This window comes from Dendrobates tinctorius, unplaced genomic scaffold (assembly GCF_039654945.1).
Source record: "Dendrobates tinctorius isolate UK_male_01 unplaced genomic scaffold, ASM3965494v1 ptg000070l, whole genome shotgun sequence".
Lineage (NCBI taxonomy): Eukaryota > Metazoa > Chordata > Amphibia > Anura > Dendrobatidae > Dendrobates > Dendrobates tinctorius.
The window spans coordinates 8,750,968-8,776,493 of NW_027361738.1; the positions used below are offsets into that span (position 1 = coordinate 8,750,968).

General features: G+C 45.9%; 1 protein-coding gene across 4 annotated transcripts in view; it reads right to left on the reverse strand.

Annotated features, from left to right (window-relative positions):
- The window catches only part of TAX1BP1 (Tax1 binding protein 1), a 188,044-nt gene that overhangs the window by 115,847 nt on the left and 46,671 nt on the right, over positions 1 to 25,526 (reverse strand). For 2 of the 4 annotated variants that reach the window (XM_073581358.1, XM_073581359.1), the window contains exons 4-6: positions 12,849 to 13,036; positions 10,530 to 10,595; positions 4,009 to 4,167 (exon numbers count right to left, since the gene is read on the reverse strand). In XM_073581358.1, the coding sequence (XP_073437459.1) occupies positions 4,009 to 4,167; positions 10,530 to 10,595; positions 12,849 to 13,036 (413 nt within the window). The remainder of the gene's footprint in view (positions 1 to 4,008; positions 4,168 to 10,529; positions 10,596 to 12,848; positions 13,037 to 25,526) is intronic. The other 2 variants (XM_073581360.1, XM_073581361.1) reach the window with 2 other exon arrangements.

Consider the following 25,526-nt stretch of genomic DNA (forward strand, 5'->3'; position numbering starts at 1 on the left):
ACCCTAAAAAACCAAAAGTCGCTCAACTCTAGTAACTACAACTCCCAGCATTTTCTCCAGCCTGATACTGGCTGTTCATCCTAGGACCTACAATGTGGCAGCAACCTGAGACCTCCAGGCTGCAGAGCATCGGTGTAATGCTTGGAAGCCTTCCTGCTCGCAGGCTTTTCCCCCTTGGGACTACATCTGGAAATGGTTGTGATCCAAGCCTGGTGCCAAAATCCTGAAGCTTTCTAATAGTTTTACAACATAAAAGCCAAAGTGGCTGGAGGTTAATAGAATTAACCTGCACTCTGTAAACACACAGCCCATGCACCTCATACTACATAGCTTGTCATCATCTCATTCAGCTCCAGCCAGAGCTTCAAAGACCAGCAGCACAGCCCGGAGAACGGCCGGGGGCGACCACAGGGCAGGGATACCATGTCCGGGCTGAGCCGATGACTCCTATAGGTCCCTGATCCCTACAGACTCTGCATTATCATAGCATCGACCCATGAATATTCACTATGGTGACGCAGAAGCAAATCTCACAATTTCCCTAACAAATGCCCTTGTTTGCATGCGGCAGCCGTTGCCACCTAGAAAAGAGCAATGAACCTAAAAAATGAAAAATCGGCTCAGAACATTACACAGAAAATAAAGGTTTCTGGAGATTCGTGACAAAACGATGAGAGTGATTACAGCCTCTGCACTCTAACATATTGAGCAAAATAAATTTGAGTAAGATGGGAAATATACGTAGATTTTTCAGATTCTTTCCGGCAAAAAAATAATTTACTTAATAAAGAGATCCGATAGCATTCTACCGCCCTAACCTCAGGCAACGTACAATAGCTAGAGGTTACCCTGTTCTGATGAACTAGGGGCACAAGGGTAAGGGTCCACTGGGTGACTTCCCACTGGATTTTCCCCACCCAACTGGCCTTGATTGATAGGTCTTTCCTTCTTTGTGTGTATGCTTTGAACATAGAGCCAGCAAACAAGTCATCCACACTGACCTTTTGGCCGCAGCATCCAAACCATGCAACTTGTGGTCACTAAAGACTTAACCAACACACCAAATGAAAATGTAGTCTTTACTTGATCATCAGCAGGTGCAACTACAAACAGACAAACGGGCCAACCTTTCGGTCCACGTCGGACCTTCTTCACATTGAGACTGGAACGTTGGCCCATTTGCCTGCTGATGACCAAATAAAGACTTCATGCTCACTTGGTGCCTTGGTTAGGCCTTGCTACATTATATGGAATTTCCCTACCATAGAGCAGACAGTTCTCAATACCAGTGAAGGACAGCTATCTGTAAACTAGTTGCGTGACAGCAAGTAGCAGCTAAACGGCAAACATTCCGAGTTTGCCACTTGTTCGAGAGCAAACCTTTACATAGCTCTATCTGAAAACTGGTTCCCCTTACATTTAGTCCATTTCATAGATTCTCGGAGACAAAAGATAAGCTGGTATATAGAAGAATAAGGGTTGAAAATGATGGACGCACTTCCTTGATAAGCAAAGTCTTTGGGTCAAGATCTTGATATTACTATGAGGCTGTGCACATATATACAAACAGGTCACGTTTGTATATATATATATATATATATATACACACACACACACACACACACACACACACACACATGAGTCTAAAACCTTCTAGTTAGGACTCCTCATCCATTTCAGGCATAGTTCCTTCACTTTTCATAACAGGGATTCACATTTTTATTTTTTTTGGGGGGAGGGGTGTGGTCTTTGGACCATGTATGTAGCAAGGAGAGTATTAAAATATAACTTTTAAAGTATAATAGGATAAAAAATAAACATTAAAAGCCCAGTAGAAGACACAGAAATGGTCAGAGGTAACTAAACCAGTGTTCCCAGAAGGGGCTGATTACAAAGGTAACAAACAGTGGCTACCAGTTGCAGTAAAAACCTTCCAACAATGTGCCAAACACTGATCATGATAAATGGTTTGATATCACCCACTTTCCAGGAACACATGTAGGATGTCCAGGAGCAAGTAGAGGATCGAGAAGGTTAATACAGGTCTATACATTGCCTAAACCTCCCATTCGTGCCCCATGCGTTAGCTCCCACCCTTACCAGTGGAACCAAGTACGAGTACCCAAGTGTAGGATTTCCAATGATGTTACACAGTACCCCAAATAACTTCCCAACGCATTTCTTCCTCTACCATAAGGATTCTGCTGAGGAAGTACTGGGTAGGAACTTAGAATAGATCAAGGGAACCACGACCATCAGATGATCATCAGGACCCCGGCACAAGGCATGCAGAGTGCTGCCTGGCCAAAGGGAGGTCCAAGGGCCACATCAAACTGGACCAACACCAAGAACCACAATAACACATGCTATAAATGTCTGGCAGGTCCATGTCTCCTCAGTTTGCGTAACAATTAAGTTTTGTTCATACAGATGCTTAAAACAGCTGAGCATATGGGGGTCTCAAAGATGGCCATGCTAGCTATCACTGGTACATCTACCTGTCACTGCTTTCAACTCTGAGCCACTCCACTTCCTTCTGACATGAAAAGTACATGTGTGCAGCCACTAGACACTGAGGAGAATGCCTTCCACCAGGATTGTTGATGGCTGTACACCATGGTCGTATGTCGCTTTGGCGCCTCAGACTGTTGTTAGGCGTTTGGTTATCCACGTATGTTTTGTCTTATTTTGCCTTTAAGTCACACAGACGTAAAAATGAAAGGCATGAGATATGAAGCTTTTACCCTGAAATGTGGTCAAGATCCCAAAAAAGACACCATCAACCCATGGTGCCCTCCTCTACATGCCCTCCTCTACATGACCTCCAGCAGAACCAGTTCAACTACTTTATTGGGAAACAAAGCAAAAAACACAAATATCCTGAACTAAAAAGTAAAAAATTAACTGCAAATAATGCATAAAGGTAATAATAATAAGGGTATTTAGTAAACATAATTTTGATCAAAATAATGTACAAGCCATCCCGCCACGTCACGGCAACCCTTGTGGGACAGTCCTACTCTAGTATTTAAAACCTTTTCACTTGCCAAGTGACGTGAATGTGAACAAGGATCGAGCAGCTGAACCACTAGTAAAAGCATAGGCTAGACTGGATGGTTTTCCCAGCTCAGAAAGAGGGCGGTCACACCCATACATGCACTGAATGCACAATGAAATGAATAAAAAACGAATCTGAACTTTCTCGTTTTTTATTGGGAAACAGTAGCAAACAGGAGATGGCAATAGTGATTTCGCCAACAAATTTTGCAGCATCTTCTCTCTCATGGCTACTTTTTGTATGCTGACTTGCATGTGACTTAAAAGGGAGTCTGCCAGAATAGGAGAACTGTGCAAACCAAGTAAAGACGCTCGGTGACCCCTTGGTGTGGCCAATCATTTAGGTGCACCTTCCCACCTGCTTGTTTTTTGTCCATAAAGCCAGAGCTGACAAAGAAGAGCAGGGGGAGATGGAAATCATGTAGGTGGGAATGTGCACTTAGCACTTAAACGTTTGGCCACACCAAGGGCGCACTGAGCGCTGCACTTGGTTTGAGGAGTCATTCTGTCCTGACAGAGACTAAGATATTTTCAGCCAATTTACCAGAAAGTAACTTTACGTTACTCCAGGAATCTATTAACATGAATAAGATGCTTATAGTGGATTCAGTACACCCAGAATAGTGCCCCAAAATCTCATGTGTTGCACCACTGAAAAGTAGGCAGCTCCCAGCCCGACTGAATAAGGGGCACCCTGTGCTCGGTTTGCCCTCCTTTCACCACAATAATGCCACGATTGTGACGGCAGGATACCACTCAGGCAGACAGATGCTGGCCTAAGTGCACAACCAGAATAAGAAGAAAATCGAACACCAGGAACACAAATCACAAGACTGTAAACTCTAGCAGAGGAGATCGCTTTTGAATTCCCAGCCACATGCCTTTATTTTTTTGTATGGGCACACATGTCAAAAATGTCTAAACAATCAAGTAGGATAATTTAAGACTTACATCTCGCTCTACGATCAGCTGGTCCGAGCATTCTCGCTCACGTGACAGGGCTCTTTCCAGGCCTTCCACCTCTTGCCTTAGCTGGGTTGTCTCCTTCTCCAGTACAGCAGTTATCTTCAGCAACTCCTCTTTTTCTTTCATAGTCTTCTCTATTTTAAGCTGAAATGATGAAAAGCAATAATTACTACAGGATGGAAAGTAACACAAGAGAGGCGCCCATCAGGTCGGCATTGCCCCCTTTCCCATGGTACAGCTGAGCATTGAACCATAATATAACAGAACTGCAGGAAAAAAAAAAAAAAAGTCATGAATCACACATTTAAAAACAGGATTTTGGTTGCTTACCGTAAAATCTGTTTCTTAGAGTCTTCATTGGGGGACACAGGAACCGTGGGTGTGTGCTGCTGTCACTAGGAGGTTGACACTATGCATGAAAAAAAAAGTTAACTCCGCCTCCGCAGTATACACCCCTCCGACCGGCTGTAGAACAATCAGTTAGTGAAAAAGCAGTAGGAGGAGACATTATCATGTAAGTCATCATATTCATTACACGTCACAAAATCATGTGAGGGCGATGTGTCCCCAATGAAGACTCGAAACAGATTTTACGGTAAGCAACCAAAATCCTGTTTTCTTTTTTGTCTCATTGGGGGACACAGGAACCGTGGGACGTCCAAAAGCAGTCCCTGGGGTGGGAAAAGACAAACTTCCTTCAGGTCGGAGAACTCACCACTGCCGCCTGCAAGATTCTTCTGCCTAGGCTGGCGTCCGCTGAAGCATAGGTATGGACCTTATAGAACCTTGAAAAGGTATGCACGGACGACCATGTAGCAGCCTTGCACAACTACATGGCTGATGCCCTGTTGTGTACGGCCCAGGAGGCGCCCACCGCCCGGGTTGAATGGGCCTTGACCCCAGCAGAGGACACCCTGTCCTTTACCCGGTAGGCTTCCAGAATTGCCATTCTGATCCAGCGGGCAATTGTTGCCTTAGAGGCCGGCAGACCTCTTCTCACCCCATTGGGGATAACAAAGAGCGAGTCCGCCTTCCTGAAAGGAGCGGTCCTGGCCAGATAGATCCCTATTGCCCTGACCAGGTATAGCTTATTCAAAGAACTCCAGGGTTGGAGCGGGACAAAATGACAGAAGGATTATATCCTCGTTCAGGTGGAAGGCCGATACCACCTTGGGAAGAAAGTTAGGAAGAGGCCGCAAAACAACCTTGTCCTGGTGCATAATTAGGAATGGAGGACGACAGGACAATGCCGCTAATTCTGAAACCCGCCTAATAGAGGTGATGGCTATGAGAAATACCACCTTCCAGGACAACAAAGACATGGGAGCTTCCTGTAGGGGTTCAAAGGATGAACGGCTGTCAAGGCTTCCAAGACCAAGTTAAGATCCCATGGAGCCACAGTTGCCGCATGTGCCACTCCTTGCAGAAAGGTCTTATCCTGTAAGTGGGAAGCCAAATTCTTTTGAAAAAGAATAGAGAGAGCAGATACCTGGCCTTTCAAGGAACTTAGGGCCAGACCACAGTCTAACCCTGCCTGGAAAAAAGCTAGGACAGCTGGCAGGGAACAGGGCATAGGTGTGACGTGATTAGACTCACACCAGCCAAAATAGGCCCTTCCATGCCCTGGAAGAGGAAGGCTTCCTAGCCTGGATCATTGTATTAATGACTCGGTCTGAAAAACCCGCTGCTCTCAGAATTGTGGTTTCAACGGCCATGCCGTCAAATTGAGCAACCTAGAATTCGGGTGGTAAAACGGCCCCTGAGCCAGGAGATCTGGTCTGTCAGGGAGTCTCCAAGGGGTGCCTGTGAGAAGATTGATAATTTCTGCGAACCAGGCCCTCCTGGGCCAGTACGGGGGGGATTAATATGACCGGCACCCCTTCCACCTTGATCTTCTTTAGCAGCCTGGGCAGGAGAGGAAGGGGAGGGAACAGGTAAGAGTCTGAACTGTGTCCAGGGAATGACCAGCACATCGACCCCTATTGCGAGAGGATCGCGGCATCTTGAGACAAACTGTTGGACCCTTCTGTTCTGTCACGACGCCAGAAGGTCCACATCTGGAGTCCCCCAAAGCCGGCATATCTGACGGAACACATCCTGATGTAAGGACCATTCTCCTGCCGCGAGCCCCTCCCGACTGAGGAAGTTGGCGGCCTTGTTGTCTGTGCCGGGAATGTAAACTGCCAAAATTGCAGTTTCTGCCCAGTTGAAGATTCTGGATATCTCGGCCAGTGCCCGGGACTTCTGGTTCACCCTTGGCGATTGATGTATGCCACCGCCGTGGCGTTGTCCGTTTGAATCCGGACTGGCTGGTTGTTGAGGTATCTTTCCCAATGAAGAAGTGCTAGAAAGACCGCCCTCAGTTCTAGAATGTTGATTGGTTGTGAGGATTCTTGCCTCGACCATCGTCCCTGGAGAGTCAGGTGGCGGAATACCGCCGCACCCCAGCCCAGGAGACTGGCATCTGTAGTTACTACCTGCCAGTGGACAGGGGGGGGAAAGGCCGTCCCAGATGAACAAGGGGGGAGATCAGCCACCACTTGAGGGACTCCCTGGTCTGGATGGAAGGCAGGAAGGGGCGATCCAGCGAAGAGATGGACCTGTCCCACGGAAGGAGGATGTTCCTCTGCAGTATCCTGGAACAGAACAGGGCAAAGGGTATTGCCTCTGAAGCTGCCACCATTCTTCCCAGGACTCTCATGGCAGCGCGAAAGGATAGAAGCCGGAATTTCAACAGAGAGCGAATTCCCTGCTGGAGGGTAATCCACTTTCTTTCTGAGAGAAAGACACTTGAGCGGCGGGTGTCAATTACCATTCCTAAGAATTCTAGGCGTTGTGTTGGCGTTAGGTGGGATTTCTCCCTGTTTATGATCCAACCAAACCGGGAGAGCATGTTTAAAACTACCGCTAGATTTTCATGGTCCTGAGCGAAAGAGGGCGACATGACGAGAATATCGTCGAGATATGGTACCAATATTATGCCTCTGACCCTTAATATAGCTACCATCGATGCCATAATCTTTGTAAAAAATCTGGGGGCTGTTGCCAGCCCAAATGGCAGGGCCACAAACTGGAAACGTTGCTTTTGCACAGCAAAAAGCAGAAACCTCTGATGTCCCTGAAAAATGGGGACGTGTAGGTAGGAGTCCCGGATATCTATGGAACATAGGAATTCCTGATCCTCCATAGACGTAATTACAGACCGAATCGATTCCATCTTGAAATGGCGTAAGTGGACCCATCTATTTAGCCTTTTGAGGTCTAGAATGGGACGAACTGAGCCATCCTTTTTTTGTATCACAAACAGGTTTGAGTAAAAGCCGGTAAAACGTTCCTGCTCGGGAACGGGGACGATTACTCCTGCGCTGAGGAGAGAGTCGACTGCCGCAAAAAACACTAGAGCCATAGCAGTGTCTTTTGGTGGCTGCGATAGAAAGAAGCGATCTTGCGGAAGCGCGTTGAAGTCTTTCTTGCATCCTGTGTTGATACTGCCTCCTTTACCCAGATATCCTCTACTGAATTCTGCCAGACATCTCTGAAGAGGAGAAGGCGGCCTCCTAGTCTGGGAGAGGTACTGGGAAGGGAGTTGGACTCCCTGCTGGCGTCAGGCTGAAGTGGCTCTGCCTGTCCCTGACCTGGTAGCTCTGCTGTTGGAACTGCGGGAATGCCATGACGGGGTGGCCCGAAATGATACCTTCCTCCTATCTCTCGGTGCTTGCGACCTCTGCTGGCCCTGAGCATAAGTGCCTGTCGTTGGGGTACGGCGAAAGGGCTGAGCCCTAAGTTTGAAAACATATCGACGAGGTTTGGCCTGAGGGAGAAGGGAGCTTGTACTCCCTGTTGCATCCCTTAATGATTTGATCTAACATTGACCCAAAGAGCTGGGTGCCCTGATATGGCAGATTGGTCAGTGATTTCTTTGAGGACAAATCAGCCTGCCAAGCCTTTAGCCAGACCGTCCGCTGGACAGCTACCATGTTACTGGATGCTTGAGCTGCGCAAGACGCAGCATCCCAGGGCTGCTGATACCATATACCTCCCGGCATGAAAGATTTGATCTGCGAACTCTGCCAGTTCCGCTGGTGGTGCCCCGGCCAATATGCCCTGTCTAAGCTGTTTGGCCCATTCTGTAACAGACTTAGCTACCCAGGCTGAGGAGAAGGCTGGACACAATGTAGCGGCTGCTGCCTCAAAGGCGGATTTTGCCAGGAATTCTATCCTCCTATCATTGGGATCTTTTAGGGCTGCCCCACTGGCGAGTGGGAGGACTGTACTGGTAGCGAGTCTGGACACTGGTGGGTCCACCGAAGGGGAGGCGGTCCAGTTGGCGGTGAGATCTGGGGGGAAGGGATATAGAATCCCAAAAACGATTTCCTCTCTGAAACCGCCTAGTTGGGTTTTCCCTTTCCCTGGCCAACACTTCCTCAAAATCCTTGTGGGAGGCGAAGACTCTAGAGGGGGACTTACGATGCTTAAAAAACCTGATTAGGTTTTGATGTGTTGTCCCCAATGTTAAATGTCTCATTGACTGCGGCAATGAGGCCCTGAACCATATCCTTGACCTGGGACTGTTCTGGCCCGTACTCAGAACCCTCCTCTGAGTGTGTCTCTGATAATGCCTCGCCTGATTCCGGGGATGAGGACAGGGAGGAGGCAGACGGCCAGAGGAATTCTGGCGGTGAGATGGAGTGAGAAGGGGACCTGGGTTGGTGCTCCTGTCTAAACCTTTTACGGCCTCTAGGAAGGCCCAAAAGGAGGCTCCTTTGGTGCTCCTGTGTCCACTGGAGTCTGAAGTGGCAATCTGTTAAGCACCGTAACCAAGGTCTGTGATACCTTGGTAAAGTCGGCCACGGACTTAGATAAGGAAGAGGCCAATCCTGGACACTCGCTGTCTCCCATGGTGATGGATGGCCCCTGGGCGGTAGGCAAGGTGGCTTCCTCCTGCTCCAGGGGTAATGTGGGAGCTCCGACAGGCAAAGCGGCGGGGCTGCACCTGCTCTCTAGCGTAGGTGACACCGTATGTCTGCTGCAATCTGAGCAGAGTGGCGAGGACTGACCTGAAGGAAGTCTGACATTGCATTTGGAACATACAAAATATTTGACCAAGGTCACTGAAGCGGATGAGGAGGAGGAGCGGGACTGTTCCTCCTTGGGCATACTGACAGGTTTTACCTGGTGCAGACCGTCGCGGGTAGAGAGCAGAGTGAGGGAGCAACCTGTAGTACAGTACTCACATACCAACGACCTGTGTCCCCGCCGTAGCTGCCGCCCGAAGGCTGATGAGCGAGCGAGGTGAACAGCCCTGCCGCTGCCTAGAAGCCTTATGAAATCCCCGCCCGGAAGTGGTGGGCGGGGCCCTGCTCTGGCCTCCTGGAGCACCAAGATGGCGCTGGTACAGGAAGAGGAAGCCGGGGGCGGAGCCTGCGGGGGCGGAGTCTGCCGGGGCGGAGCCTGCCGGGGGCGGAATCTGGTGTCGGCTGTGCTGGTCTCCTGCTGGAGCCCAGTGCCATAACGCTGCCACGGGAGGAGACTGGAACCGTGCTGCACCGCGTGCTTGAAAGTAAGTGTTGGTTCTTAAACTAAGTATAGAGCCATGGGCTGCAAGCCCGAGTGCTGATCACAGCGGTCACATTCAGCCAGAGCAGCTGGTGAGCAGATCATACAACGCTGCAGCCTCTTACCTCCAGTTCACCCCGTAACAGGGGTCGGTTTACCTGCATGAAGATTGCTGTCCCAAACCTTTTCTGCAGGGCGTCTCTCTCGATCATCAGGCTCTGGTGGGCGAGTGATGGGAGACGAAGGTCAGGACCAGGAGCTGCCACCTGAACACGAGTCCTGTGTTAGGGGATAGGGTCCTGCCCGCGGGATTCATGAGGATACGGGGTGGCAGTACACGCCGTACTCATAATCCCAGTGTGGGAATACAGATGTAGCATATCTACTCTGTATCCCTCCATGGTTTCCTGAAAAGGAAAGACTCACATTGAGGTAGGCATGGGTCTGCGAGAGACCTCTGTCCACCTCCTGCTGACACTAAGCAAAACTGGTTGTCCTACAGCCGGTCGGAGGGGTGTATACTGAGGAGGCGGAGTTAACTTTTTTTTCATGCATAGTGTCAACCTCCTAGTGACAGCAGCACACACCCACGGTTCCTGTGTCCCCCAATGAGACGAAAGAGAAAATCAATCATTGATCAAAGCCAGTAGGAAAAAAAAATTAACAAAACTGAACATGAGGTTCCTAATCTAACATTCTGATCAGACTGTATGAAGCACACTACCACGTCATGGTGAACCTCTCAGTGGGTCCCTAGCCTAAAGGTACGGCGCCGTGTGTAAACCACCGCCGTGACCACCGTGCAACACCAGAGAGGGCGACATGGTGCCTCACAGCACCCATGGTGCAAGGTTGAGACCCCATAACTCCAGACAGCACCACCCCATAAGCACAGCAACAATGGCCGCCACACAGCACCAACACCAAGTGAATGGATGTTAACAACTCACCTTGCACATGCTCACAGACTGTAAGCTAGAAACAAAAATAGGCAGAACCCCTCTTGCAGTCTCCTGCTAATTTAAAAATGACTGGGTCAAATGGGAGGAGTGCCGATCCAAGTAAAACAAAAGAAAGAGGGGACAATAATGCTATGTGCCAGAACTGTAGAGAATAATTAAAAAAAACAAACAAACATGGACCCCACATTCAAAAATCAAACAATGGACCAATGCCACTAGGCAAAAGTACACAAAATTGAACATGAGGTTCTTAGTGTAACATTCTGATCAGACTATATGAAACCCACTACCATGTCACGGTGAACCCTTCAGTGGGTCATTGCATAGCTTTTGATGGCCAGTCCATGTCTTATATTCTACAGTTCGGATATATAACATAATACAACATTTACAGGAAAAATAGTACAGTATGCCAAGCTGTTTTTTTCTGACAAAATCTGAGCCTCCAGCGCAGATGTGAACAGCGCCTTACACAAGATCTACACTCTCATGACAAGCAATGTTGAGAGGCTGAATAGGATGGACACGACTGTTTCATTTCTATGAAACACAAGAAGGAAGAATAAAATACATGTTCCCTTTATGGTGAAACAGGACTTGGCTTTAATGAATATTCCAGATGACAAGTTTCTATTTTGTTCCATGAACGGCAATTACAGAAATGTGATAAAACAGAAAACATAGCCCTAGTCCTTTGGTTTTGGATTCACAGTCTATACCAAGCCCCCTGCTAGTTTTAGGGTGCCACTTCAGAGCAGAGACACTGTGCAATGAAGGGATGAAGGTAGGGAGTAAGATGTGTCCGGAAGTGTTCCATCTTGGAAACCTCCTATACTCAGATATTACACATGGGCTGAGAGGTTCTGCCCATTATATACATGGATCTAATAAGATTTCCATTTCAGGTATAGCTCTGTCACAAGGCCCGAGTTCTCCCATCACCAGCTCAGATACATCACTATGGTACAGAAACGTCCCTGAAGCAATGACTGGGTGACGCCGCCTGCCGGAGGGACAGCTGAAGAATTCTACTTGTAAATGGATTAGTAATTATCCTTTGCTTCACATTTATGACATAAGGAAATACAAGGCTATCTGGCTATTTCTGAACTTTAAGGCTGGGAGATTTTTAATTTTTCGCTTTTTTTTCTTTGTGCATTACGGATTTTTTTTTTTTCCTCCCGCGAGCCATAGCTATAGTTTTATGTCACAATAGCTGTATGAGGGCTTGTGTTTTACAGAATAAGCTTTACTTTTGAATGACACTGTTCACGTTATCATACAATATACTGAATAACGGAAATTAAATTCTATGTGTGCTGACATGGTGACCTGTGGTTCTGCTTCACAGGAGAGCCGGCATGACAGGCACATGAGCTTTCAGCAGACCCCTGGCTACCCGCAATCATGTTGCCAAGTGGGGGTGATAGGTGAGTGGAATGGCACGTTGCCCACAATGTTGACCTTAAATGCCACCCTCAGAAAAGGACAGCGGCAAACAGGGAGCCGTAACGCAGCCAGCATCTGCCGGTGATGGTGCGGGCACAGCTGCAGAGTCCACTCCATACACAAGCAACAGACATTGGACGTACCAGCCAGTGAGCAGATGAATAAACACTTTATGCTCATTATATGACTTTTCAGCAGTTTTTCACTTCACAGGTTATGTCCCTAATTTTGAGTTGTTTCTGACCTAGAGAGAGAGGAAACTAGCTGCAGTGACGTCTCCCAAACACAGGACACAGACAGACAGGAGGGATTTCCGCTTTATCGCCATGTAGAACACATTCAATTCAGTATGGGGACATCATACAGCAGCACTCAGTGGTGTAAATGTGACTCCAGCGCTGGATTGAGATAAACACTTATAAAAAGCAGCAGGAAGATCTGTCACTCTGTCATTCCTCACTCAGTGACAGACCTAACCAGCTCACTGAGGAGTCAGATTACAGCCACCTGCTGTTCAGCAGTTTCTCAGGGTGAACAATGAGTTTAGGAGGTGAGGCTCAAATGTGAAGAAAGAATCTTATTTCTGTTTATCTATTAGACAATTTCTTACATTCACTTGTACTATTGACCATTTAATCTGATCCGCCAGATGAGAATGTAGCAGCGTATCACAATAGCAATACTACCAAACATTACAAAGATGTTAATGAGAGAACAGAATTCTTGTTAATAAATATAAAGTGGATCATAGTTGTCATTTGGAAAATTATGTCCTGAAGGCTGTAAAATGCCTAATTTTATCTACACACAATTGCAAAACTAAGAATTGGCATAAATCAGAATATATCTTAAACGTACCTCAAGTAGACCAGCCTTAGTGGTTACCACCAACATGTCTGAGTGACCTTCATCTTCCAATGTTAATAGCTCATCTACAGGGGAGGAAGTGCGAAATTGGAAGGGTGTGCTTGCTCCACGTATCTCTCCTTTATGGGTCACATAGCAGAATTGGTAAAATTCTCCATCATCGTTGGGAAGATAGTATCCTAAATACACAATCGAAAGATGGACAATGAGAAAACTTTTTAAAGGCATTTTTACATACATAGAAGCATTAAAGCACCACTCCAGCAGTTTTTTTTTTATTTCTCTGTTGGAGTATTATCACTAATGAAAGTTCCCTGCCCCTAGTATTACACTCACCAGCAACCGTCTTCAACTGTTCGATGCCATTCTTGTCATCTTCGGCAGTTTGTGACTTACCGGATCGCTCCAGTGTTTGCTGGGCGAGCTGGAGATCACTTCCCAATGGAAGTCTATGATGGTGAGAACAAGACCAGAACGGGGCCCTCAGACTCACATTGAGAGCTTGTGACCGCTACCTCTGACTTCCGGTCAGTCAGAAGTGGTGGGTCACAAGATGGTGAAGCAGGACCAGAGCGGTGCTGGGAGGAGCAAAAGACGTTGGCTGGTAAGTACCGTATATTACTAGGGTCAGGGAATAAGGATTAGTGATACCACTCTAGGGGTAAAATTAAAAACCCGCTGGAGAGGTGTTTTAAGGAGATCAAATGTTATAAACTATGATTTTCTGACTCAGACTAATGTTAGTCACCATTGTGGCAAGTTTGCCGGAATATTGAATATGTTTATATCATTGTGAGCACTTTTCTCTTTTTCACTTTGTGGATGGACAAACGTTTTAATTGCATGTAAGCGAGACCCCTTCCACACTGCATTCAGTGGTCCCGTCACTCAAGTCCTAACTCCACCACCATGGGCGCTCTAGCACGCCATTTTCGACCGTATACGCCTACTAGAGGCAGACACCCAGATGCAGTCTACTACGTCTGGGTTTCCGCCTCAAGTAGGGGTATACACCCGATAATGGTGCACAATATAACACACGGTGATTCCATCTGCATCCTTACAGTCAATGGCTCCGTCGGCGCATACACCATTTATTTTACGGGGGATTCAGACACAAGCCCCGACGGGACCACGGAAAGTGTGGGAAGAATGCAGCCTGGGAAGGGGCCTGGGGCTGTGGAAGGATATCTCCTTTATAACAGACACTGCTGCTTCACTACAGCCCTACTTGGAGCTTTCACATGGCTCTGATTTCTAACAACCAGAAGTAAGCCTAACTGGCCACTGTACAACCCAGCATAAACGTTCATCTATAGGTGATGTCAGTTTGACTTAGAGAAAATGCCAGAACAGATTTAAGAAGAAAATCCTGCGGCACCCCCCTTATTGCAGCTCAACTGCCTACAAACCACTGCAGGGGAAGTGACGATTATTTTTTTTTGCTAATCTACTAGAGCAGTAGTCCCCAAACATTCTGACTTGAGAGCCACATCCAGCTCCTGCCCCACTCACACTCCAAGTAGTGACACTCAGAGCCCTGTACTGGTATAATGACACTAGGTTAAGACTATGGACTGGGCATCAGTATATGTCTTACATAATCACCGTTATCAGATATTGATTTCTGCAGGATACTAGTCATTATTTTAGCTATTAGGGGCCCCATCTATAACCATGTATTTAGATTATTCAGAAGAGATACCTGTGACTATAATATGCTTTTCAATAACTTGTAACCACACTGCCCAATATCTGTGTTTTAATGGGTTTTTAAGGCTTTTTTCATGGTTCTGTTTCGTCTGTTGGTTTTGCGTATTAATAGAATTAATGAAGACTGAATTAAACTTTGACAATTGTGCTACATATTAATAACTGCTCTAATTGGTGGTAATGGTTTGGATATGACACAGTTAGACTATGTGCACACGTGTGGAATTTCCGCCGGAATTCCATTCCGCGGGAAATATGAGAGAAATCAGCATTTTAAATTCCCGCGGAAAAACTAGCACTTTACAAGCGTAATTAGCTTGCAAAATGCTAGCTTTTCCAAGCGATCTGTAGCATCGCTTGGAAAACTGATTGACAGTTTGGTCACACTTGTCAAACAGTTTGACGAGTGTGACCAACTTTTTACTATTGAGGCTGCCTAAGCATCATCAGTAAATAATAAAAAAAAAAAATTTAAAAAAAAGTGTTTTTCTCACCTTCCGGCGTCCCTCGCAGCGTTCCCGATCATCACGATTTCTCCCGGCAAGTCCCGTTCCCAGGGATGCCTTGTGACCATCACCTTTGATGATGTCGCGGTATTGCGAGACCGTGACGTCATCAAAGATCATTGTCGCAAGGCATCCCTGGGAACGGGACTTGCCGGAAGCATCGCTGAGGCCTGGGGACACTGCGAGGGACACCGGAAGGTGAGAATTTGACGATTTTTTATTTTAATTCTATTTTTAACAAGGATATGGTACCCAGAGCCTGGAGGAGAATTTCCTCTCCTCCAGACTGTGGGTACCATCCGCAAATGTTCCGCTTACTTTTCGCATGGTGAGCATAGCCACATGTGGAAAATAAGCGGAACAATGCATTCCTATGTGTGCGGATTTTCCCGCGATTCCGCACAAAGAATGAACATGGATGCTTTTTCTTGAGTTTTCACGGCAAAAACGCAGCGAAAACGCAAAAGAAACGCTACGTGTGAGCACAGCCTTAAGGTACCCCCAAGAATTAGTAGTATCTTGATTTATAAAAATGGGTGTCTATATCTGATTTTGTGTATTAACTACTATTAGCTGTTTCCTACACCTGGTGCTAGTGCACCAAGCTGGCACACAGCCACGAGCCACACTTCAGGGGCCCACAAGCCACATGTGGCTCTCACGCTTCATGTTGAGAACTCCAGTACCAGAGTATGAGGTCCAATAGGTATCAGACCGATTGATTTTGTGGAAGTTAGGTGACCTCCGTACAATGTATGGCCATATGGTAAAATCAGAGAACCGCTTTAAAATACACTTGGTGCATAAAACACAGAACAGACTGAGAGGAACACTTTCTAAATAACTTTCCACATCTGAGAATTTACAACTTTATTTTGGTTAGAAAGCAATTTCCGAGTAACCAACATTACCTGACAGTCTGCAAAAATAAAAATACATATATAAAAGAGACTTCTAAAGCTTTAATAAGAGCATCCGGAAGGAGGCTGTGTGCAGAGAGTGTATGAGCGAGGCCTGAAGCACCCGGCACAAAGATGGATTGCTACAAGTTGAAATAACATCACTGTTTGCGGAGCCAGGTACTTTGGATTGTAGTAAAACAAATGTTTATTCTGGATGGTGGTAAAGCTCTTTAGCACATTTTGCTTTCTGCGTACTTGGACGTTTTTACATCACAAGCGTTCTGCGTCCACCCGCGGAGCCGGACACTTACGCTGCAGCTATTCAAACAGGGAAACTGCAGTTTTTCTATCAACAGTGGATCAGGTTTGGGAATGTGAGCATTACGCCTGCAGGATTTCAGAAAACACCACATTCACAGAATCACAATCGCTGGCCATGTGCTTCCAGAATGACTGGTGCGCCTTGTCAGACTTTATTCAGAAATGCAGCTGGGCCCTCATTTCTTTCAGGAGGCTTCACAGAGACAGCAGGAAGGACTGGCTAAAATGTGCCTTGGTCAAATGTCTCATCACTGTAAATGACCTCTTCATAAATGAAGAGAACAGGAACTCTAGCACCACCTATTGGATGCAGCAATCCGAAAAGTCAATATTGACCCTTTATAGGGAGTCTGTCACCCCCGGGAAGTATATGACCTATTAATATGGGCATAGATGTGACAGAAACGTTACCCTAGTCCTACCTGTCTGCCTCATATTAGCGGTCTTGCTCTCAAGAAAAGTCATTCTGTCTTTATGTTAATAATTTCCTCCAAGCTCCGGGGCGTGAGGTGCTGTAAGAAATCTCTGCCCCCTGTCTTCATTGTAATTCTTACCCCCTCCCATCAGCGTCAGTTACAGCCCCGGAATCCCGCACCTGTGCGCAGCACTTTCTCCACAATACGTACCTCTTCCTCCCTTCTGTGGACGCTGCATTCAGGGATCTTCTGCGCAGGCAACTTCCGCTCCAGTGACCTCCGGTGTGCCCGTCGAAAAGGTGCTCTCCCCAATTCCTCCCTGTATAGTCATCGCCATGTACACACGGTTCCTAGTGATGACTGCGCACGGAGAAAGTGGGGAGAACATATTATCGGGGCATTTGCCATAGATCACTGGAGCGGAAGTTGCCTGCACAGAAGATGCCTGAATGCAGCGCCCACAGAAGGGAGGAAGAGGTACGTATTGTGGAGGGAGTGCAGGGCGCAGGTGTGGGATTCCTGACGTGCATGGGAGGATGGTAGTATTGTAATGAAGACAGGAGGCAGAGATTTCTTCCAGGCACCACACCCCGGAGACTGGAAGAAATCATTAGTAGAAAGACAGAATATGACATTTCTCAACAACAAGACTGTTAATATGAAGCATACAGGTAGGACTAGTGTAACATTTCTATTACCTGTATGCCCATAATAATGGGTCATATACATCCCAGGGGGTGACAGAAGCCCTTTAATGAGCCATGCCACATGACTTGGTATAAGAAGCCAAACTATAGACTCCATTTGCAGACACATGTTTTGGAGTGTTTGCACCTTCATCTGTGCAAAGCAGGAGAGACAATTTGGCTGTTTTATATAAAAGCATACAGTAAAAATAAAAAAAGTCTACTGTGCTGTAAACTTTTTACAATATAAGTTTATTAGGTGTAACACCCCTTTATGGCTATCACTGTACCCTGGGTGTTATGGGGGGGGGGGGTCTCACCTCTTCTGTACGCAGTGCCTCCACCCGAATCTTGATCTGTCTCTGGGCTGCAGAAGGACAGTTATCTTCTGCCAGGGGCTGATTCGGGAAACTCCTGCCACAGCTCGATACACACTCAGGAAGCAGGAGTAAAACAGTTTAACAGATTTACACTGCGTTCCAAATTATTATGCAAATTGGATTTAAGTGTCATAAAGATGTAATTTTTTGTTTTTCAAATAAACTCATAGATGCTATTGTGTATCAGGGCTCTTTGGATCACTGAAATCAATCTCAAACGCCTGTGATAATTAGTTTACCAGGTGAGCCCAATTAAAGGAAAACTACTTAAGAATGATGTTCCACAATATTAAGCAGGGCACAGGTTTCAAGGAATTTAGGAAAGAAAACGGATCTCTCTGCTGCTGAAAAGCATCAAATAGTGCAATGCCTTGGTCAAGAGATGAAAACATTACATATTTCCCAAAAACTTAAACGTGATCATCGTACTGTTAAGAGATTTGTGGTTGATTCTGAGCACAAACATGTTTGTGCTACTAAAGGCAGAATGAGGATCGTTTCTGCCAGGCAAGTTCATCGGATTAAGAGAGCAGCTGCTAAAAAGCCATTACAAACCAGCAAACAGATATTTAAAGCTGCTGGTGCCTCTGGAGTCCCTCGAACCTCAAGGTGTAGGATCCTTCAAAGGCTTGCTGTGGTGCATAAACCTACTATTCGGCCACTCCTAAACAGTGTTCACAATCAGAAATGGTTGCAGTGGGCCCAGACATACATGAAGACTAATTTTCAAACAGTCTTGTTTACTGATGAGTGTCGAGCAACCCTGGATGGTCCAGATGGATGGAGTACTGGATGGTTGGTGGATGGCCACTATGTCCCAACAAGGCTGCGACGTCAGCAAGGAGGTGGAGGAGTCATGTTTTGGGCCGGAATCATGGGGAAACAGCTGGAAGAGCTCTTTAAGGTTCCTGAAGGTGTGAAAATGACCTCTGCAAAGTATATAGAGTTTCTGACTGACCGCTGTCTTCCATGGTATAAAAAGCAGAAATGTGCCTTCAGGAGCAAAATCCTCTTCATGCATGACAATGCACCATCTCATGCTGCAAAGAATACCTCTGAGTCATTGACTGCTATGGGCATAAAAGGAGATAAACTCATGGTGTGGCCACCATCTTTCCCTGACCTCAACCCTATAGAGAACCTTTGGAGTATCATCAAGCGAAAGATCTATGAGGGTGGGAGACAGTTCACATCAAAACAGCAGCTCTGGGAGGCTATTCTGACTTCATGCAAAGAAATACAAGCAGAAACTCTCCAAAAACTCACAAGTTCAATGGATGCAAGAATTGTGAAGGTGATATCAAAGAAGGGTTCCTATGTTAACATGTAACTTGGCCTGTTAGGATGTTTTGGAGTTAAATAGCTTTTTTGTTCTGTGAATATGACCTCCTAATGCTGCAAATTCCACAAATGAGCATTTTCAGTTCTTTAAAACATATCAAATGTTTAGAAATTCTACTGTGCATAATAATTTGGAACAGTGCAATTTGAGTTTTTATTCATTTTGGAGATTATACTGTTATCATTGGGAGGTTTCTTCAATAAAATTCGATGCATACTCTAACGAGTGATGACTTATTAGACTGACTGTCATTTGTACCGACTATTTAGTAAAATCAGAGAAAAATATCATTTGCATAATAATTTGGAACACAGTGTATTACTATGAAGCAGAATTAAAATGGATTTACAGGAATAAACATACAATGCGATAAACTGTATAAACTGTATAAAAGTCATATACACATCACAGTCTAATTAAACCCCGACCTTGCAAATATAACGTGGCAGATTCCCCCTCTTTTGCATTTACTCAGTCCAACCGTTGGGGCCCATTTGACGCGGATGTTGGCGCGCAAAGTAGAAACCGTAGGTGCACTTAAATGAATGTTGCTGTCAATAGTCTCTGTTGCAGTGTACTCACTGTAAGTCGCGCTGATAGAATCACAAGTCTCAGAAGAACACTAACTGTGTCTCCAACAATCGGAGGCTTCTCTAGACTCCAGCTGGAGGCTGCAGGATTTAGACCTTTATCCGATGGGAGTGCCGGCAGGACTCTCTGGATCTTTGCTCTCTCCAGCAACACGGGTATCTCCGCGGGGTCCCCCACACTCTGCAACTTAGGGGAGTCAAGATCCACACCGCTCTCTCTCATAACCAGCAGCAGCAGCCACGTTTTCTCTCCTCTCCCTTTTTACTTTCACTTTCTCCTCAGCATCCTCCCCCAAGTCCCTCCTCCTCCCTTATTCTATCATCTCACTGGAACAAGGATCCCTGGGAGTTGTAGTCTTCTGCCACTCAGGAGAAAAACGATTAATGTCTGTAATCCCTGTTTAACAGCCACTGCAAAACTCTTATTAGAGTCTGTAAGCTCCAGCATGCCGGTAGATGCTCTGACAGTTCCCTGTGCAGGTGTTACATTCTCCCCCTGGTGAGTCATTGAAAGTGTCCCATCAGGATATGAGGACTCACCAACTGAACCATGAAGGGGGGGTTAGAGCATCCTGACTAACATCAAATTTACATGCACACAAACCTGTTATGATTGAGTCACCGAGGAGGAAAAAACAAAACACAAGCTCAGCCCAGAAAATCAGAGAGGTTGGAAACTAGCGGATTGCAGACCCCTGATCCTATCACACAACTAGCAGTAGCCGTGGAGTGTTCCTACGGTGATCCTAGACACCTCGTCACAGCCGGAGATCTACACAAGCCTAAAAGAGAAAAACTGACTGCCCCAGAGCAGACCCCAAAGCAAAAGGCAGCCCCCAACATATAATGACGGTGAAGCAAGATTAAAAAACACTAACACAGATAGAAAGATAGGTTGAGCAAACGATGGGGCCCAAGCTAACTAAAAAGGACACGACAGAAAAGCTGCTCTCTGCAATCCGAGAAAACCCTGCCAAAAAATACTACCAACACAACTGATAAGCAAAAAGGACCCTGAAGTCACTAGACTTGAAACCCTATATCAGCACTCAGAATATTCTGGAAGCAGAGCAAAAGAGAACACTGATCAAGGAAAAAGAATCCAGCACACCCCCGACCGGGGATGGCTGAACTCAAAAAACAAGGCAAACAAAACCAAAACTAATAAGTTCAATAGCAGAGCAAAAACTTATCTTTGGGAAGCAGGAATCAGACTGGTCTCCAAGAATCCAGCAGAGAAATCACCAGCGACTCAGAAGGGCGTCGGCCGCCTTATATCCAGTCTGTAGTTCCCGTTACCCAGTCACGATCCATCTGATCAGGTGTTTGGTTTCTTTCATCCAAATCATCCTCACTACCCTCCTTCACCAGAAGAGGGAGATCCTCGGACACAAAAGATGAATGAACAGATGAGATCACAACCCAAACCACCACCTGGACACATGGGAGATACCGAGAAATAGGGCCAAACAGAATTGGAATTAGAAGGTATCAGCCTAGGGACCTCAGTGGTATGTCCCATTCTATCATAGGTCAACATCATGGGGGGGCCTAACGTCCCGCTTGGGACGAGTGTGTACCGAGGAGGCCCCCTCCTCAACCCCTGACTCTTGTCTTTCCAAAACGGGCTCCTCCAGATGGATCTCTTCATTCAATAAAATGTCCTCCTTCTGGACTCTCCCCCAATTGTGGACAGAGCGCATTAGCCTCCTGACAAATGTCCTTTGTTCATGTTTCCACTTCAGGAGTCTGGTTTTCAAGACCCGAGCCTGTGGGGCATGGGTCCTCGGTCCATCTGTAGCTCCATTGACCGTCAGCTTCCCATTCATCCCCAGACTCGCTGCCACTTCCTCCTGAGGCAACCCCAAGCTGGGGTGGGGGTTCACCCCTAAGACTTCTCCTATTGCACAGAGGGGTGGTACGACCTCCTTGAATTTGCAATGGTGGTAAAGGGATGTTCTTTCCCACAGGCAACAGATGGTGTCGATGACAGGGGGCGGAGCTGTCAAAACCTCTCTCAGACTTTACTCTGGGGGCCTGGATACCAGGTTGCTTCTCCATCACCACATAAGGTTCAGGCCACCACCGGGAGCATGATTGGCAGTATTCTTCTATATCTGCTTCCATCTGAGGCCAGTAAAATCGGTCAGCCACAAGACCCGTGGTTTTTTCGATGCCAAGATGTCAAATACAGTAGCATCGGACATGGCTGGTGACACCGATCCGACCCCCCCCCCGCCACTGAATGACAGCGGCGATCTGCCGCCGCTGTCATCAACTGCCCCCCTCCCCTTCCCTCCGCTCCCAGCCAGCTTCCGATCCCCCCCTCACCCCCCCGGTACCTTCTGAGTCCCCGTCGCTCCCAGTGTCCCGCGGGTCAGGATCATGGGTGCCGCCATCTTGGAAAATGGCGGGCGCATGCGCAGTGCGCCCGCATCTGCCGACTGCAGATCCCATTCTTTCATTTTGATCACTCTCACAGTGATCAAAATGAAATAAAAAGTAAATAAACCCCCCCGATTATCACCCCCATAGGTAGGCACAACTGATAAAATAAAGAAAATTTTTTTATTTTTCCATTAGGGTTAGAATTAGGGTTAGGGTTGGAATTAGGGTTAGGGTTGGAATTAGGGTTAGAATTAGGGTTAGGGTTGGAACTAGGGTTAAGATTAGGGTTAGGGGTGTGTTAGGGTTAGGGTTAGGGTTAGGCTTGTGGTTAGGGTTGGAATTAGGGTTGAGATTAGGGTTAGAGATGTGTTGGGGTTAGGGTTGTGGTTAGGGGTGTGTTGGGGTTAGGGTTGGAGATAGAATTGAGGGGTTTCCACTGTTTAGGCACATCAGGGGGTCTCCAAAGGCGACATGTGCCACCATTGATTCCAGCCAATTTTGCGTTCAAAAAGTCAAACGGTGCTCCCTCCATTCCAAGCCCCGACATGTGCCCAAACAGTGGTTTACCCCAACATATGGGGTATCAGCGTACTCAGGAAAAATTGCACAACAACTTTTGGGGACTAATTTCTCCTGTTACCCTTGGGAAAATAAAAAATTGGGGGCTAAAAAATTATTTTTGTGGATAAAAAATGATTTTTTCATTTCACGTCTCTGCATTATAAACTTCTGTGAAGCACTTGGGGGTTCAAAGTGCTCACAACACATCTAGATAAGTTCCTTGGAAGGTCTAGTTTCCAAAATAAGGTCACTTGTGGGGGGTTTCCACTGTTTAGGCACATCAGGGGCTCTGCAAACATAACGACGACCGCAGACTATTCCATCAAAGTCTGCATTTCAAAACGTCACTACTTCCATTCCGAGCCCTGACGTGTGCCCAAACAATGGTTCCCCCCCACATATGGGGTACCAGCGTACTCCGGACAAACTGGACAACAACTTTTGGGGTCCAATTTCTCCTGTTACCCTTGTGAAAATAAAAAATTGTGAGCTAAAACATCATTTTTTGAGGAAAAAAAAATGATTTTTTTTATTTTCATGGCTCTGCATTATAATCTTCTGTGAAGCACTTGGGGGTTCAAGGTGTTCACCACACATCTAGGCAACTTCCTTATTGGGGTCTAGTTTCCAAAATGGGGTCACATGTGGGGGGTTTCCACAGTTTAGGTACATCAAGGGCTCTGCAAATGTAACAGGATGCCCACAGACCATTCCATCAAAGTCAGCATTTCAAAATGTCACTACTTCCTTTCTGAGCCCTGACGTGTGCCCATACAGTGGTCATCCCCCACATATGGGGTACCAGCGTACTCAGGACAAACTGGACAACAACTTTTGGGGTCCAAGTTATCCTGTTACCCTTGTGAAAAAAAAAAAATTGCGGGCTAAAAATCATTTTTTTTTTTTGAGGAAAAAAAATGATTTTTTTATTTTCACAGCTCTGCATTATAAACTTCTGCGAAGCACTTGGGGGTTCAAGGTGCTCACCACACATCTAGATAAGTTCCTTGGGGGGTCTAGTTTCCAAAATGAGGTCATTTGTGGGGGAGCTCCAAAGTTTTGGGCACACAGGGGCTCTCCAAACACGACATGGTGTCTGCTAACGATTGGAGCTAATTTTTATTTCAAAAAGTCAAATGGCGCTCCTTCCCTTCTGAGCCCTGCCGTGTGCCCAAACAGTGGTTCCCCCCCACATATGGGGTACCAGCGTACTCAGGACAAATTGGACAACAACTTTTGTGGTCCAATTTCAACTGTTAGCCATGTGAAAATAAAAAATAGTGTGCTAAAAAATCATTTTTGAGGAAAAAAAATGATTTTTTATTTTCACTGCTCTACATTATAAACTTTTGTGAAGCACTTGGGGGTTCAAAGTGCTCACTACACATCTAAATAAGTTCCTTAAGGGGTCTAGTTTCCAAAATGGTGTCACTTGTAGGGGGTTTTCACTGTTTAGGCACATCGGGGCTCTCCAAACGCAACATGGTGTCCGATAACGATTGGAGCTAATTTTTCATTCAAAAAGTTAAATGGCGCTCCTTCCCTTCCGGGCCCTGCCGTGCACCCAAACAGTGGTTTATGACCACATTTTAGGTATCGGTGTACTCAGGAGAAATTGCCCAACAAATTTTAGTATCCAATTTATCCTCTTGTCCATGTGAAAATGATAAAACTGAGGCTAAAAGATAATTTTTGTGAAAAAAAAGTACTTTTTTTTTTTTACAGATCAATTTGTGAAGCACCTGGGGGTTCAAAGTGATCACTATGCATCGAGATAAGTTTCTTGGGGGGGTCTAGTTTCCAAAATGGGGTCACTTGTGGGGAAGTTCCAGTGTTTAGGCGCACAGCGACTCTCCAAACGCGATATGGCAAGCGCTAAATATTCAAGCATATTTTCCATTCAAAAAGTCAAATGGTGCTCCTTATCTTCTGAGCCCTGCCGTGCGCCCAAACAGTGGTTTATGACCACATATGACGTATCGGTGTACTCAGGAGAAATTGCCCAACAAATTTTAGGATCCATTTTATCCTGTTGCCCATATGAAAAAAAATGATGCTAAAAGAAAATTTGTGTTGGAAAAATTAAAATCTCCATTTTTTCCTTCCACGTTGCTTCAGTTCCTGTGAAGCACCTGAAGGGTTAATAATCTTCTAGAATGTAGTTTTGAGTAGCTCGAGGGGTGCAATTTTTAGAATGGTGTCACTTTTGGCTATTTTCTGCTATATAGACCCCTCAAAGTGACTTCAAATGTGAGGTGGTCCCTTAAAAAAAAAAAATGATTTTGTAAATGTTGCTGCAAAAATGAGAAATCACTGGTCAACTTTTAACCCTTATAACTTCCTAACAAAAAAAAAATTTGTGCTGATGTGAAGTAGACATGTGGGAAATGTTATTTAGTAACTATTTTGTGTCAAATAACTCTCTGGTTTAACAGAATAAAAATTCAAAATTTGAAAATTGCAAAATATTCAAAATTTTCGACAAATTTCTGATTTTTTCACAAATAAACGCAAAAATTATTGACCTAAATTTACCACTACCATGAAGCCCAATATGTTACGAAAAAACAAATCTCAGAATCGCTAGGATGCGTTGAAGCGTTCCAGAGTTATTACCTCATAAAGGGACACTAGTCAGAATTGCAAAAAATGGCCAGGTCATTAAGGTCAAAATAGGCTGAGTCATGAAGGGGTTACCCTAACAAACAGGCAATCCCCACGTGTTGAGGCTGTCTAACAGCTGCGAATCATGCAGCCACAGGGACTTGAACATAATATACGAGATACCTGAGCACTCTGACAACACCAGAGCATGCTTGGATAAGACGTTCATTCATCACTACTATCAACCACACAAAACACTT